Source organism: Leguminivora glycinivorella, chromosome 26, assembly GCF_023078275.1.
Source record: "Leguminivora glycinivorella isolate SPB_JAAS2020 chromosome 26, LegGlyc_1.1, whole genome shotgun sequence".
Taxonomy (NCBI): Eukaryota; Metazoa; Arthropoda; class Insecta; order Lepidoptera; family Tortricidae; genus Leguminivora; species Leguminivora glycinivorella.
In genome coordinates, this window is record NC_062996.1 from 10767315 (window position 1) to 10782606 (window position 15292).

A 15292-nucleotide genomic window follows, 5' to 3' on the forward strand; every position below is an offset into this window, starting at 1 on the left:
CGATATCTGCTCATATTTATTTGTAGCAATATTAATTTTAATAATAAAGAGATTTACCTTACAGATCGACATATTACAACTCGATCCAACTCAGCCCAACAGACGACAAAACGAGCCAGCTGTCTCGCTCGCACGAGTTGAGATGGTGCATGAGAGCAAACGAGATGGGCATACCGAACGTTGCGCTACAATGTGTAGAAAGAAATGTAGAGTAAGTAAAAAAAAATCTTTCCATTTTTTAAAACAGTGTATGTACGTATATTCAATTATTCTATGATAAGCAAAATCATTTGCGTAAATAAAGCTTTTTAAGTTTGTATTTTACTTTAAAACAAGTAATGGACTAGCTTACAGTTTGTGACTGGTGGAGGTACATTGTTCCAACACTTCATTGAAGCATAACAGAAGCTGCTACAAGAAGCGATCGTACTGTCACAGTATAATAAAGAGTACTATCGTACAGCATGGCCACTCCTGCTCCCCGCTGAAAGTGCCCCTGTCAGTTACCGCCTGTCAAAACGCGAACAGTCGACCTGTCATATTTCACTCATACAAGCATGGTACGCGTTCACCTACACGAGCTTAGACTGTGTGCTAGGAACGCGCCTCTTTCATATATTAGATCGCCAGTGTCCGAGGTGTGGTACTGTGTAGCGTATCGTTACCACGTTGCTGAAGTAGTTTTTTCAATAATTTTCATCTATAGCAGGGACTACTTACATAAAAAGAATGGCATTCTGTTTAGTCCGTCAGTTAGATCGTCCAAAAATATTAAATACGTATTTTTTCCCCTCACTAGCTCGGAAACACGTGTTTTGTCCTTTAATACCAGCGGGTAAAAACGCATTTTATCCACTAGTGGGTAAAGTAATTTGACCTTGAATAAAGTCAAATTATCTGCTGTAAAATTGATAAAAGTAGGTGAATCTAGTAATAAAGATGATTTACCACCTGTGGAACTACTGGAAGCAGTGATAAACACATTTTTTGCGTTGTAGTTTCCTCGCTATAGTGAGGGGAAAAGTTTTGTGTTACACTCGGGTGCAAATGTATTTTACTTCTCGTGTGTTAAAAAACTCGCAAGTTCAGGATTCTATTCTCGAACCACTCGCTTCGCTCGTGGTTCAACTATAACTATAAATTCCACACTCGGCGTTAAAATACAACTTTGCCCCCTTGTATAACAAATAACTATTCTCTTACTCTAATGAAAAAATACAAAGATACAGAGCATCAAAGTTCCGGAGTGGGGGCTTGTGACGTCACTTCTAAGTAAAAATTGTACCTAGGCGTGACGTCACGCGAAACTTCAACGCACTGTACCGTCGTCGTTTATCGTTTACGAGAGAAAAGAAAAAAATACGTGTCTAAAACTCTTTGATATTCTAACTGACGGACTAATTAGTTTTTTTAGTCGTCTTGCCTATTATAACTGCGGGGTTAGCACATGATTGCCGCGAGAGTATGTCGCCGCGAGATAGACTATCCATTTTTATGTCATTATTACAGTTAGAAGAAGACATGTGATTTATCTTGCAGCGACATACTCGCGGCAATCATGTGCTAGGCCTACTGATAAGTAAGTGCGGTCTGCCGTGCGCGGATCTCGGGGTCTTGACGCCTGCGCTCCTGGAGCCTAGGTTTACACATTGGCCATGTGACTGTGGGTATTACACTTTTGGGAATACAGGTGTAAGTTTATATATCGTCACTACTTTTAAAAGCAATAAGCAATAAGTATTACATATGGCTTACCATCTTTTTTTGCTGTACTTTTAGAATTATGATAGTTTTAAGTGGGTAACCTACTCTATTTATAAATCTGTAATGTAATTTATTTATTTTTTAGTTGAATACCTATGCAATGCACATGATATTATCAAATAATTTCCCTGTTTTAGTTTGTAAGTTATTTTTTCTGCCTGAGATACAGGATCTCCCTAGTTCAGGCACGGACATGGTGAAGCCTTTTTTGTGTTAATATAGTTTATGGCCTGTTTATAACTGCTATTTTTGGTACATGAATAAATGATTTTTATTTTATTTAAAAAAAAAAACTTGTATCTTCGTCTGTGAATGAAAAGAAAATTGTAGTAAGTATGTATAGAATGCATATAGACTTACTACGTTTTAACTTTGAGGAACAGCGTGAGATACGAGATTTTTTTCAAAGTAGTGACGATATGTATGTATTACTGATGAGTGATATCTTCAATTTTACAGAGATCTTAACAAGTTCGAGACACTGTCGTGGTTGAGACAGAAGCTACTAGCGCTGCGACAGACAGCGCTAGAGCGGGAAAACTCGGAACTTTTGCGGGACGTACTGAAGAAAGCAGGTAATTGTTGATCGTGTTGTGGAATTCCTTGCCGGCGGCTATATTTCCGAGCTCATATAACCCGGCAACCTTCAAATCAAGGGTGAACAGGCATCTTCTGGGCGAGCTCACTCCATCGTAGGCCACGTCTTTGCCTTTGGCTAGTCTGTGGCCAAGAGTAAGCCCATTTATAATATGTAATAATAAAAACCGGCCAAGAGCGTGTCGGGCCACGCTCAGTGTAGGGTTCCGTAGTTTTCCGTATTTTTCTCAAAAACTACTGAACCTATCAAGTTCAAAACAATTTTCCTAGAAAGTCTTTATAAAGTTCTACTTTTGTAATTTTTTCATATTTTTTAAACATATGGTTCAAAGGTTAGAGGGGGGGGACGCACTTTTTTTTCCTTTAGGAGCGATTATTTCCGAAAATATTAATATTATCAAAAAACGATCTTAGTAAACCCTTATTTATTTTTAAATACCTATCCAACAATATATCACATGTTGGGATTGGAATGAAAAAAAATATCAGCCCCCACTTTACATGTAGGGGGGGTACCCTAATAAAACATTTTTTTCCATTTTTTATTTTTGCACTTTGTTGGCGTGATTGATATACGTATTGGTACCAAATTTCAGCTTTCTAGTGCTAACGGTTACTGAGATTATCCGCGGACGGACGGACAAACAGACATGGCGAAACTATAAGGATTCCTAGTTGACTACGGAACCCTAAAAAAACATACTGCTTTTCACATCACCTATGAAGAAATATCCAAAATACGAATTATTGTTGTTGTTTAAATATTACGCACTTAGTAGAAACATTTTTTTAAACATTGTGGTTTGCCCAATTTTTTTCATTGCGTTAATATTTTATATTGGCAACATAAAGTCCTTGAACAGAAAAGTGCTACTTTGCTCCCTCCTATCAGGGAAGAAAAGTGCTTTTTCCGAATGGGTGCTGTAAAAACATTGGCTTACATCAGCATCAGGAAGATGTAACATCTTTGTTTTATTTAGAAGTACTGGTCTGTAATTTATTTTAATGTTGTTTTAGAAAAGTATACCCCGCAGTTTTCAAACGACCCCTCAGTGAGTATAGAGATGTACCATCTGATGTTACTGCTGCGTAAAGATTTAAAATGTAAGTATTATACACAACTAAATTAAAATAAACAATAAATAATAGTATTTTATACAATCGTGATATAATACAAAGCTTTTCAGTCGAGTACCACGTTTAGGCCACCAAGCTTGCTGAGTGGCCTAATAGTATGGTACGAGAGTGAAAAGCTTAATTATATCACTATTGTATACAATACTTTTTCTATGAGTCATCATCTTCATCATCAATGGACGAAAAAATCATCATTCAAGCTAAAATTAATGTCAATAGCGTCGTTCACCGTTGTATCAACATCGAATTACCTGGCAACCAATTGTTTGTAATAACCGTCTCTGATTGGTCGATAACGCGATAGATAAAAAAAATGTGTTTCAGATGCATACAAATTTGCCAGGTATCGCAAATTAGTATAAAACTTGTATGAAGTTCTATTTTTGAATTTTTTTCAGTTAACTAAAGTCAAGTGTAATGAAATATTATAGTTGACTAAGTGTCAAAGACTATCCAACACTGAAAAGTCAGCACGTATAGTTTAGTCTGTGGTGTCTTAATTGACAGATTAAAGTCGACGAGTAGAAAAATAATATTGGGGGGGACAACTTACACAGATCAACCTAGCCCCTAACTAAGCAAAGCTTGTACTATGGGTGCTAGGCGACGATATACTTACTTAAATTTAAAAGTGAAAAATGTCTGCCTTGGGTGAGACTTGAACTCACGGCCTCTGGATCCAGAGGCCGTGAGTTCAAGTCTCGTCCAAGGCAGACATTTTTCACTTTTAAATTTATTCTAAGCCTAACGGCATCGATTGCAGACGTTTCTGCTAATCAGAAGTTAAAAAGATATACTTACTTATACATATAGATAAGGTATAGGCTACTAGACTCGTATCGAATTTAGCACATCAAGTTATTGTTTTCTGTAGTATTTGACTTAAGAAATCAATATTTATAGCTTGCGGGGATTAAAAGTGCGTGATGACTGCGTATTTTTAATTAAAGATGTGTGTATGTTTTTTTTAAATTATGGACTCCGAAAACGGTGTTGGCCAATGGAGTGACGTCACATAATTCAGATCAACTACGGAAATTAGAGGTAGTAATCTGATCTCCATAGAAGCAACCTCTATTGTATTAAAATTCATAGTCGTTGACGGGTGTGACAATGTGAAATATTTTTTCTAAATATACTGACGTCATGTGTGTCGCTTAACTTCAAACCTGGGTAAATCCATTCTGCTTTAAGGTTGAATATATAAAAATATAATATGATCTGAAAAATAATCAACCTTATAGCAGAATGGATTTACCCAGTTTTGAAGTTAATCGACACATGTCATAGATATTCTATAGATTAATATGGCTGATGTTGTTTTTGCCTGATCAAGTAAAAGTAAACTTTAAATATTTTTTTTGCGGGTTTTTAAGTCGTAATAAAATATGGTACTATTTTTTTTCGTTTAATTAGACAGTAATTAATAATATAAGACATACTTTGAAAAAGAGTCAAGTAGCCTATTATATGGTCCTTGGTTTTGGGTAATGGAATTTAAATTGAATTTTGCGTAATAAATATCCTTTTTCAGGTCTTCAGCAGCACGATTTGCAGTCAATACTGACAGCGGTGGATCGGTCGTCCTCACAGGTTGACTGGAGTACGTGCTCCAAAGAAGCTGTAAGCTCGGTGTTCGAAATAGCTATGGGACATTATGATGAAGTTTTGGAGACGGGTATGTTAATGATTATATTTATATTCTTTTTCAAGTGTTACCTTAAAATTTACTTAATTTACTACTCGACACTAGGTGTCAACAGTGTATCGTCTGCCAAAAATGTAATATATATCTATGTGTATCTTCGCAAATATGACCATGTCTCCGCTTTTCGCCGTAAACTTAATTGGCTCCCAATTCGTGAACGTAGGTCATTGCGAATCTTGTGTGCTCTTTATTCGATCCTATTTGACCCAGCTGCGCCCAATTATCTCAGGACCAACTTTCAGTTCGTAGCGGCTCGGCCGGGTTGTGAGCTGCGTCCTTCTCGTGCGCTGAAACTGGCTGTCCTCCCTCATCGCACTGGATTCTTGTCCAACTCGTTTAGCTGTCAGGCAATTCGTCTATGGAATGCCCTCCCTCTGCCTATCAGGCAAGCTCAGAGTAAACTCTCTTTTAAAAGCAAGTTGCGTAAGCACTTATTTGCAAACATTCGAGATTAAAGTCTACTTGATGTCTCGCACTAGGTACATTTATTTATTTATGTATATGTGTATTTTATTCATATATATGTATTATACTAATATATATGTAGGTTTACTTATTGTATTTGTGTATGTTTATTTTATAATAGTAGGTATCGACTTGTATTTAATCGTTAAAATCTCATACTGGCTTTATAATCTTGTGCACCAAACTAACTATCTCTGTTTTGCCCAATGGTTGACTGGTAGAGAATGCCTTGAGGCGTTAAGTCCGCCATTTGTACTTTTTATTGATAATTTGTGCAATAAAGTTTAAATAAATAAATAAATAATAAATATTAAAACAGTTTACAACTTATATTACAAGCAGAAGGAATTGAAAACAGAATACTGATTAATACTATTGTAATATTAGCTAAAAATTGTTAAGCATTAGATTCTTCGTTCGTCGCGACATCTATTGACAAGTAGCAGTACTGACAATTTACGCTAGTTGACTCGTGGTTGTCGCTAGATGTCACTACAAATAACTTGCATTTACTGATGTATGGAGTTACAACTCTTCCCTTACTGATTCCTCTATGCAATAATATTTTTTACAGGTTTAATAAATACAGAAAACGCTATATCAAACATGTCCAAAGTGATAACCCGCGCGGCCGCTCTCAACACACCCAGAATCGACTTGTTGTTAGCTGTTTTTTTGAACAGGCTGAACAAGTTACAAGGACAACTAGACAGTGTTAAGATCATACAGGATCTACTTGATAAGGTAAGCGTTCTTTACATCCATACTTATACCACAGAATATATAATAGTACAAGTACAGAAGGCCCACTGCTTTGATGTTCACGAAATGCCGCTTTTTTAAATACCTACTAAATTCTTACAAAGAAAAGAGCCGTAAAAGGTACTATTATATTCAAGTCTTGGGTACTTTCTTATACAGTATTTATATTTTTTTGTTTAAGTTAAGTGAGCCGCCCCTGCTTATACTTACTAATAATACTAATATTATAAATGGGAAAGTGTGTGTCTGTTTTTTTGTCCGTCTTTCACGGCAAAACGGAGCAACGAATTGACGTGATTTTTTAAATGGAGATAGTTGAAGGGACGGAGAGTGACATAGGCTACTTTTTGTCTCTTTCTAACGCGAGCGAAGCCGCGGGCAAAAGCTAGTACTGTATATAAATACTGTAGTTTATGTGACAGCTACATAATTAATGAATGGGATTAAAATACGATTGTGTTGTGTGGATATGGAACGAGTGAAATTTATTATAATATTTATTTATTTATTAAAAGTTAAATAAGATTAAAACTTTTTTCCCAGCTGGCCCCTGTACTGCCCACACTAGACGCGTTTTCTCTCGAACTATTAGAGAAGAATGCTTATAAATTACCATCGGAGGTCCATCGGACCTTAGCCAGTATGCTGCCTAAGGACGCCAGCGTCGAGAAATACAGGTAATATCTCAGAAATAGATTTAGATAGAAGAAACTAATTCATCTATTCTATTAAAGAATTTCTCTCCGATTCTGAATTGTAGATATATCATTTAGATTAGGTTTAGTCTCAGGTCTTATTTGTTTAACATTTGCTGCATGCTCAATCGCCACAAAAAAATGTTTGTATGCCTACAGGCAAAGCATAGATAGCGACACTGACACAACTCCATGTAAGATCTATATGTACAGGTCAATTCACAAGAGCTGGCACGAATGGAACGAATGTTTGAATGAAAATATGCATGTGTGTGACAGATTAACCAATAAAATGGTGGCTCTTGACAGTTACGACTGTATACCAATACAGGTGTCACTCACACAATCAAAGTTTCGTTCATTTCATTCGTGCCAGCTTTCGTGAATCGACCTGTACCTATGTTTACAAATAAAATATTTATGATTTATCTATTTGTATGGCGGCCGAGCGTGTCAGATTTTTAACCCCCTACGCAAAAACGACGGGGTGTTATAAGTTTGACGTGTCTGTCTGTCTGTCTGTTCGTCTGTCTGTCTGTGTGTGTGTGTCTGTCTGTGGTATTATAGCTCCCGAACGGATGAACCGATTTAAATTTAGTTTTCTTTAACCCCCGACGCAAAAACGACGGGGTGTTATAAGTTTGACGTGTCTGTCTGTTTGTCTGTCTGTCGGTCTGTTTGTCTGTCTGTCTGTCTGTCTGTGTGTGTGTCTGCCTGTGGCATCGTAGCTCTCGAACGAATGAACCGATTTAGATATAGTTTTTTTTCTTTCAACCCCTTATATGCCAAGAGTGGCACTGAAGCTTTAGTAGTTACATGTATTCTGCCTACCCCTTTATGGGATACAGGCGTGATTGTATGTATTGTATGTATGTATGTATGTTTTTTTTTATTTGAAAGCTGAGTTAGTCGGGAGTGTTCTTAGCCATGTTTCATGAAAATCGGTCCACTATGTCTGGTTTTTTTTTTCAAAATTTTAAATTAGTGGTTATGTACTGAAGTTGTTACTTGCCTGTGATTTTAAATATGTCTCAGGCCCTTGAGTGTTCATAATTTTTGTATTGTTGCAATTAAATATCACGCATTTTTAATGTTTTTGTTGACTTCAACTTACAAAAATTGACGCCCGAAAGCTGCAAGCTGCGATTAAAGACGGACAACTCAGTGGAGTTTACTGAGTTCATTTGACACGCTAAGTAGATACGTTTGCTTGGTCTATGGTATATATGACATCTGTGGGTAATATAGTAAAAACTAACATAAAAAAACACAATGACACGCCTGCATTCCCAGAAGGGATAGGCATAGCACATGAAACTGCCCGTGTACCTAGTGACCGGTTAAAAATAGGATACTTGACTGCAGTTAAAATAAAATATTTTATACAATGCACGAAATAAAGCATGAGATAATTATAAGAAAAACATGGACAGAAGACATTTTTAAATCCAATTTCTATTTATTAAGTCAGGTAGAAATATATAAAGTAACTGAGTTGACCGTGACGTCACTCAATTCGATTTCATATTAATTCCATATTAACAAGTCGTTAAAATTCGTTTTGACAGTTCTTAAAAAGAAGCTGATTTGACTAGGAGACAAGTAGCCTATTTCACCACCCCCTTTCTTCCCGTGGGTGTCGTAGAAGTTGACTGTGGGATATGGGTTAAATTGTGGCGTAGGCGAGAGGCTGGTATTTACCAAGAGTGGTACTTGAACTTGAGTAGTATCATGTGCTCTGCCTACCTACTATGTGTGTTACCTTGACAGGTTGCTAGCCCATCAAATCATGAAACCATATCTCGCAGTCGACTTCTACAACACCCACGGGAAGAAAGGGGGTGGTGAAATTTTTAACCCGTCACCACGTGAGAAAGTAAACAACTAAATACTTTACCACAAAATTAAAATTTTGAAAAATACCCCGACATATAGGCTACTTGCCTCCTAGTCAAATCAGCTTCTTTTTAAGAACTGTCAAAACGAATTTGAACGACTTGCTAATATAGAATTTATATGAAATCGAATTGAGTGACGTCACGGTCAACTCAGTTACTTTATATATTTCTACATGACTTATTAAATAAAAATTGGATTTAAAAATTATTTCTGTCCATGTTTTTCTTATAATTATTTGATGCTTTATTTCGTGCGTGGTATAAAATATTTTATGTTAACTACAGTCAAAGCTAAATCAAAATCGGTTCATCCGTTCGTGAGCTACGATGCCACAGACAGACAAACAGACAGACACGTCAAACTTATAACACCCCGTCGTTTTTGCGTCAGGGGTTAATTACAAACTAACTTTGCTAAGTCGCAAAAAGTTCTTTGCTTTAATATATTTACGTTTTAGGCTTTTTTGAGAATATATTTGTTTGTGCAGGAGGTGCCTTCAGTTGGTCTGCGATCCAAATCACTTGCTAGTACACTATTGTGAGGAGTTAGTGATGGGTTTGAGAGACAAAGGTAATAAAATAACTCATTGGCAAATAATCAATTGGTATAACTGGTATAAGTGATATATCAAGCAAGAGCTTGATATTCAGAGTCAATTAAAACAGGGTGTATAGGTATTTTTGTCCAAAATGTACATAGGGTTTGTATTAAATAGTAAATTCTTTATTACACATTCATTATTATTTCTAGATGTCGGTCGTTGGAAGAGTACATTAGACAGAATGAGAGAGAAGATATTCGAGAACCCGTACGCTGGTCCGAGTTACAAGCTGCTAGATAAATATAAGGACGATTTGTATGGAATGTATGAATTTGGTAAGTAGAAGTACATACGCTGCTTTTTTCATTTATCCATGTACTAATATCATAAATGGGAAAGTGTGTGTGTCTGTTTGTATGTCCGTCTTTCACGACAAAACGGAGCGACAAATTGACGTAATTTTTTAAATGGAGATAGTTGAAGGTATGGAGTGTGACATAGGCTACTTTTTGTCTCTTTCTAACCCCCCCACTTCCCTAAAATAGGAGGTGGAAGTTAGTATGGAGAATTCCTCAAATTTAACGCGTGCGAAGCCGCGAGCAAAAGCTAGTTTATTATAAATGGGCTTACTCTTGGCCACAGACTAGCCAAAGGCAAAGACGTGGCCTACGATGGAGTGAGCTCGCCCAGAAGATGCCTGTTCACTCTTGATTTGAAGGTTGCCAGGTTATATGAGCTCGGAAATATAGCCGCCGGCAAGGAATTCCACTCCAATTTCAAATGTTAAATTTTGTAAACCAGTTTCGTTACCTGTGTATTTTCATTGAAATGAAACTAATTAACAGACGTTTAACACACAGTGTTGCCAACTCGAATTACGAAAACATGCTAGAAATGTTTACTGGTGAGACCCGATAAATCGAGATAATTTTGTCCTTGAAATAACAATATTGTGGAAATTGCTCATAGTTCGAATTAAAAAAAAAACAGTTTGCTCAACTTATCGGGTTTCACCAGTAACAACTAGGGAACAAATCAAATTATTTTATTGAATATTTTTTGATTTGTTCTTTTTTCAAGTAGTGTGACTACTATACAGGATGCCCGGTAATTAATGGACAACCTTTTATCCACCAAGAGGGCACCTCATACTGGTCCAGAAAATCGACATTAAGGTTTAGTAAAAGTCGCCTGGTTTTCGAGACTCACAATTTTTAAAATTTTAATACTACCTAAAAGTGTTTTTTTTTTTTATATTTGACATTCTTACACAGATTGACTGACTCTCAGAGAGAGAGCTCAAGAAGGCTTGTGTTGCAGGCACTCAGAAAACGATATACATATATAATATACAAATAATTATGTATGTATAGAAAACATCCATGACTCAGGAACAAATATCTGTGCTCATCACACAAATAAATGCCCTTACCGGGATTCGAACCCGGGACCGCGGCATAGCAGGCAGGGTCACGACGCGCTACGCCAGACCGGTCGTCAATGTTACGAAGTTTCACTTCTTCATGCATTTTTTGACCAGATTCTACATCAGAATTCGCTTCTCGCGCTGAAGACAAGCTGAAATCCATCGTCATGTCCGTTAGAAGAGAACCTCAGTCAACCCTTAGACTGTCGGACCTTTGCCCAACGCTGCTCAAACCTCTGGACGAGGGGGTTGAGAGGTGGCTCGGCCTGCGAGGGGTTAAAGTTATCAAGTTTTATGATAAGGTGAGTATATTCATAACTGTTTAATAAAGAGTTAGATTTTGTTTTTTTGTCTGAAAGCTGAGTTAGTCGGAAGTGTTCTTAGCCATGTTTCATGAAAATCGGCCAATTTTTGTGCATTTTTTAGCATTTTGATGTCTAAAAACACTAAATCTGACTTGGTACGTACAGACAACGGAATACGAATTCCAAAATGAATATACAGAGTGGTTCCTGATAACGAACCTAACGACATGTCGAATTTAGCGGAAAACAAAAAAAAACACGGTGTATATCTATTTATGTTTCTACCAGGTCCAAGTATTCACCGATTCCATTCGTCGTCCCGTCGTCTTATCCATGTTGCTGTCGTGTGGCCGCACACACCGCGTCATTCAGAAGACAGGGGAGCGACTCGCGAGCGACGCCGCGTCTCAACGCGTCGCTAGCGTGATGTCCAGTGGACACAGTTATAGTGTAAGTATATATTGTCTACATGTTGCTCTCATATGGACACATACAGGCGACAGGCGAGCAACTCGCGAGCGACGCCGCGTCACAACGCGTCGCTAGCGTGACGTCCAGTGGACACAGTTATAGTGTGAGTCATACACATTGTTTACATGTTGCTCTCGTGTGGACACATAGACACATACAGGAGACAGGCGAGCGACTCGCGAGCGACGTTGCGTCACAACGCGTCGCCAGCGTGATGTCAAGTGGACACAGTTATAGTGTAAGTATATATTGTCTACATGTTGCTTTCATGTGGACACATATAGGAGACAGGCGAGCAACACGCAAGCGATACCGCGTCACAACGCATCGCTAGCGTAGTGATGTGAAAGTTGCGGAAACTTTCCAAGAAAATCTTAAAGTTCTTGAAAAATTCACGAAACTTTCACGAAAAATGAAGGGAATTTAAATTTATGAAATGGAAAGTTTCCATCCATACAATTGCCCATATAAAGTATGGAAAATTTCCGAAGTTTACCTATGTAAAAATTTCAGAATTTTGGATAGTTTCGGTCGGCACTAGTACGCTAGCGTCACGTGGACACAGTTATAGTGTAAGTATATATTGTCTACATGTTGCTGCCATGTGGACACATACAGGAGACAGGCGAGACACTCGCGGGCGACACGCGTCACTTCAAGTGGGAACACCCCTCTAACAAAAGGCAGGATAGCAGGCGGCGCTCGACTGTAGGGATCTTCAAGCGGGCCTTCTGCTTGACACGCGGTATCTTGACTCGTTCGCCAACAGCACCTGCCTAGTGTGTGAACCTGCCTTAAAAATCTATATTATTTGCGGTCATGGTTCGTTAATATTTATTGTATGTGGGTAGCTTTTGCACATCGTAATTTTTCCTCAGTCACCCGTTGACCACGAACGCTGTAAAGTGTTCGAAACGTCGGGATGAATTGTAAATTCTTTATACGCGATTTAATCCGTTTTCATAATCTTATTTAATGCAAACATTGTAAAACATGGAAAAAAATTGATCAGTTGCATTGGTCCCCCAGTCGAAATTGCCCCGCTGTAACTTACATGAATTTTACTTGTCAAGTGATTTTGTTTTTGACAGGTGACGCTCCTAGATGAAGAGAGTGCCCTAATCGAGTTCCTAGAAGGCCATGAGCGATTGAGGACTATGATTGCTACCGCTTGTAACTTGGAAGGTACGTGTGATTAAAATATGCGAGTCACTAAGATTCGGATGAAAAAAAACATATTATGGTGTTTTTAGGCTGTTGAACTCTGTCTTAACTTACCTAACCACATTAAAATTTTGAAAAACGACATAGTGGACCGATTTTCATGAAACATGGCTAAGAACACTCTCGAGTAACTCAGCTTTCAAACAAAAAAATCTAAATCTAAATCGGTTCATCCGTTCTGGAGCTGCGATGCCCCAGACAGACGCGTCAAACTTAAACACCCCATTGTTTTTGCGTCGGAGGTTAAAAAGGAAAACGGAATATTTGATAATTATCTAGGTATCTACCGGCGACCTCGAAACAGCTCTAACGATTTTGCTGAAATTTGTCATGTGGAGGTTTTTTGGAGCGAAAAATCGATCTAGCTTAGGGAATTGAATTGAAATTGAAATTAGGGCCAGTTGCATCAACCACATTTGACTGACACATCATCGTCACGCAGCAGACGTCTATGGAACTTGCCATACAATAAAATTTCACAAACGCTTTAACGGTGACAGACTGTTTGATGCAACCGGCCCTTAGTGTTAGGTTTCGGAAAACGCGAATTTTCGAGTTTTCTTAATTTATATCTATGTATGAAGTATTTGTCAATAATAGGCTAGTTTCCTGTACTTAAAATAAAATATTTTATGCAGTGCACGAAATAAAGCACCACGTAATTAGAAGGAAAATATGGACAGTAGTTATGTTTAAACATAATTTCTATTTAATAAGTCAAAGAGAAAGAAATAAAGTAAATGAATTGACCGTGACGTCACTCCTCAGTATTTCATAGTAATTCCATATTAGCAAATCGTTTTGACAGTTCTTAAATGAGCATTTCTTTTTTTTTTGTCACTTTTATGAAGTGTGATATTTTTGAAAAAAAATACGCTATTTCTACTCAGAATTACTAGCCATTTCAATCCTAGTGGTTAAAAAAATTGTCCCATACGTTTTTTTCTTGTTTTGTTACCATTTTCCGTACATGTTGTATGGGGTAACAAAAGAGGAAAGTAACAAAAATGTATGGAAATTCTGGGACACTTTTTATCTCCCAGTGAGATTGAAAGTACTCGTGATTCTGAGTACAATTGACCTAAAATTCCCTAAAACAATCAAAAAATTTTTATTGGCAAAAAAAGAAATGCTCAAAAAGTAGCTGATTTGACTAGTAGGAAACTAATATTATTGTCTTCGGTTACCGCGATAGTTACTCATGAAATAAAACTATGGATGGTTCGTTAATATTTCTTGTAAGTGGGTAGCTTTTGCACATTTTAATTTTTCCTCAGTCACCCGTTGACAACGAACGCTGTAAAGAGTTCGAAACGTCGGGATGTATTTTAAATTCATTATACGCGATTTAATCCGTTTCCATAGTTTTATTTCATTAGTAGGAAACTAGTTTATTGAGATAAATCTAACAGTAAATAATATATCTCCACAGTGCTACATACAGTAAGTCGTCCAACCGATGGTCTCCTCATAGAATCGCCGGCAGCGTGCTTGCAGGCTCACGAGCAACTCTGCGCTAAAGTTCCTGCAAATGCACTAAGGTAACATTTACATACAGACACACCTGTTTCCTGGAGGGGTAGGTAGAGACAAAGAGGGTCGAGTATTATAGAGAGTTACTGTCAAAGTAAAATGTGTAATCACAGTGCATAGACTGCCATCTCTCGACACAGGCTTAAAACTTTTGAACCTCAGTTTTGACAATTTGGCCCGTATTCTTAGCTTAATATGTGTTAAAATGTCAAATATTATTATTAGCGCCATCTAGCCCGAGAGTACCCCAAAGGTGCAACGCCATCTAGCCCACCGTAGCTTTTTCTCTATGGTTCCGAGGTACGTTTTTTTCTTAGACTTTATCTGTCTATACGGAGTTACATATGTCTTTGCATATAGACACACCTGTTTCCTGGAAGGGTAGGTGGAGTCCACGGATTTACCTGCGATCGTGATTCAACTCCTAAACGCCTCAGTGCGTTTTCATATGATCCGATCCGATATCGGATATCCAAAGGATTTCAAAGGCAAAGATGGCGGATTAAGTGTATGAGATATCAGTCCTACATCCGATATCGGATCGGATGGGCAATTCCACGTAACTGTAATGTAAGTGACCACTTCATTGCATGTTTTTTTATTTATGATGCAAATTGAAGTCTTAATTTATCTCTAGATAAGCCTACTTTTAATCCTTAGATATATTGATATTTAAATTAGCACCATGAATAAAAAAACATGCAAATAATTGGTCACTTACATTACTCTGCTACATGGAATTACCCGGATAATGTGAAAACGCAC

At 37.5% G+C, this 15292-nt stretch overlaps 1 protein-coding gene across 1 annotated transcript in view; it reads left to right on the forward strand.

Moving 5' to 3' along the window:
- LOC125239617 overlaps positions 1–15292 on the forward strand; it is a 97378-nt gene that overhangs the window by 63568 nt on the left and 18518 nt on the right. The window contains exons 26-37 of the mRNA XM_048147229.1: positions 65–211; positions 2224–2339; positions 3379–3465; positions 5033–5176; positions 6246–6415; positions 6977–7110; positions 9515–9597; positions 9778–9903; positions 11109–11296; positions 11588–11749; positions 12862–12955; positions 14427–14535. Of these exons, the coding sequence (XP_048003186.1) occupies positions 65–211; positions 2224–2339; positions 3379–3465; positions 5033–5176; positions 6246–6415; positions 6977–7110; positions 9515–9597; positions 9778–9903; positions 11109–11296; positions 11588–11749; positions 12862–12955; positions 14427–14535 (1560 nt within the window). The remainder of the gene's footprint in view (positions 1–64; positions 212–2223; positions 2340–3378; positions 3466–5032; positions 5177–6245; positions 6416–6976; positions 7111–9514; positions 9598–9777; positions 9904–11108; positions 11297–11587; positions 11750–12861; positions 12956–14426; positions 14536–15292) is intronic.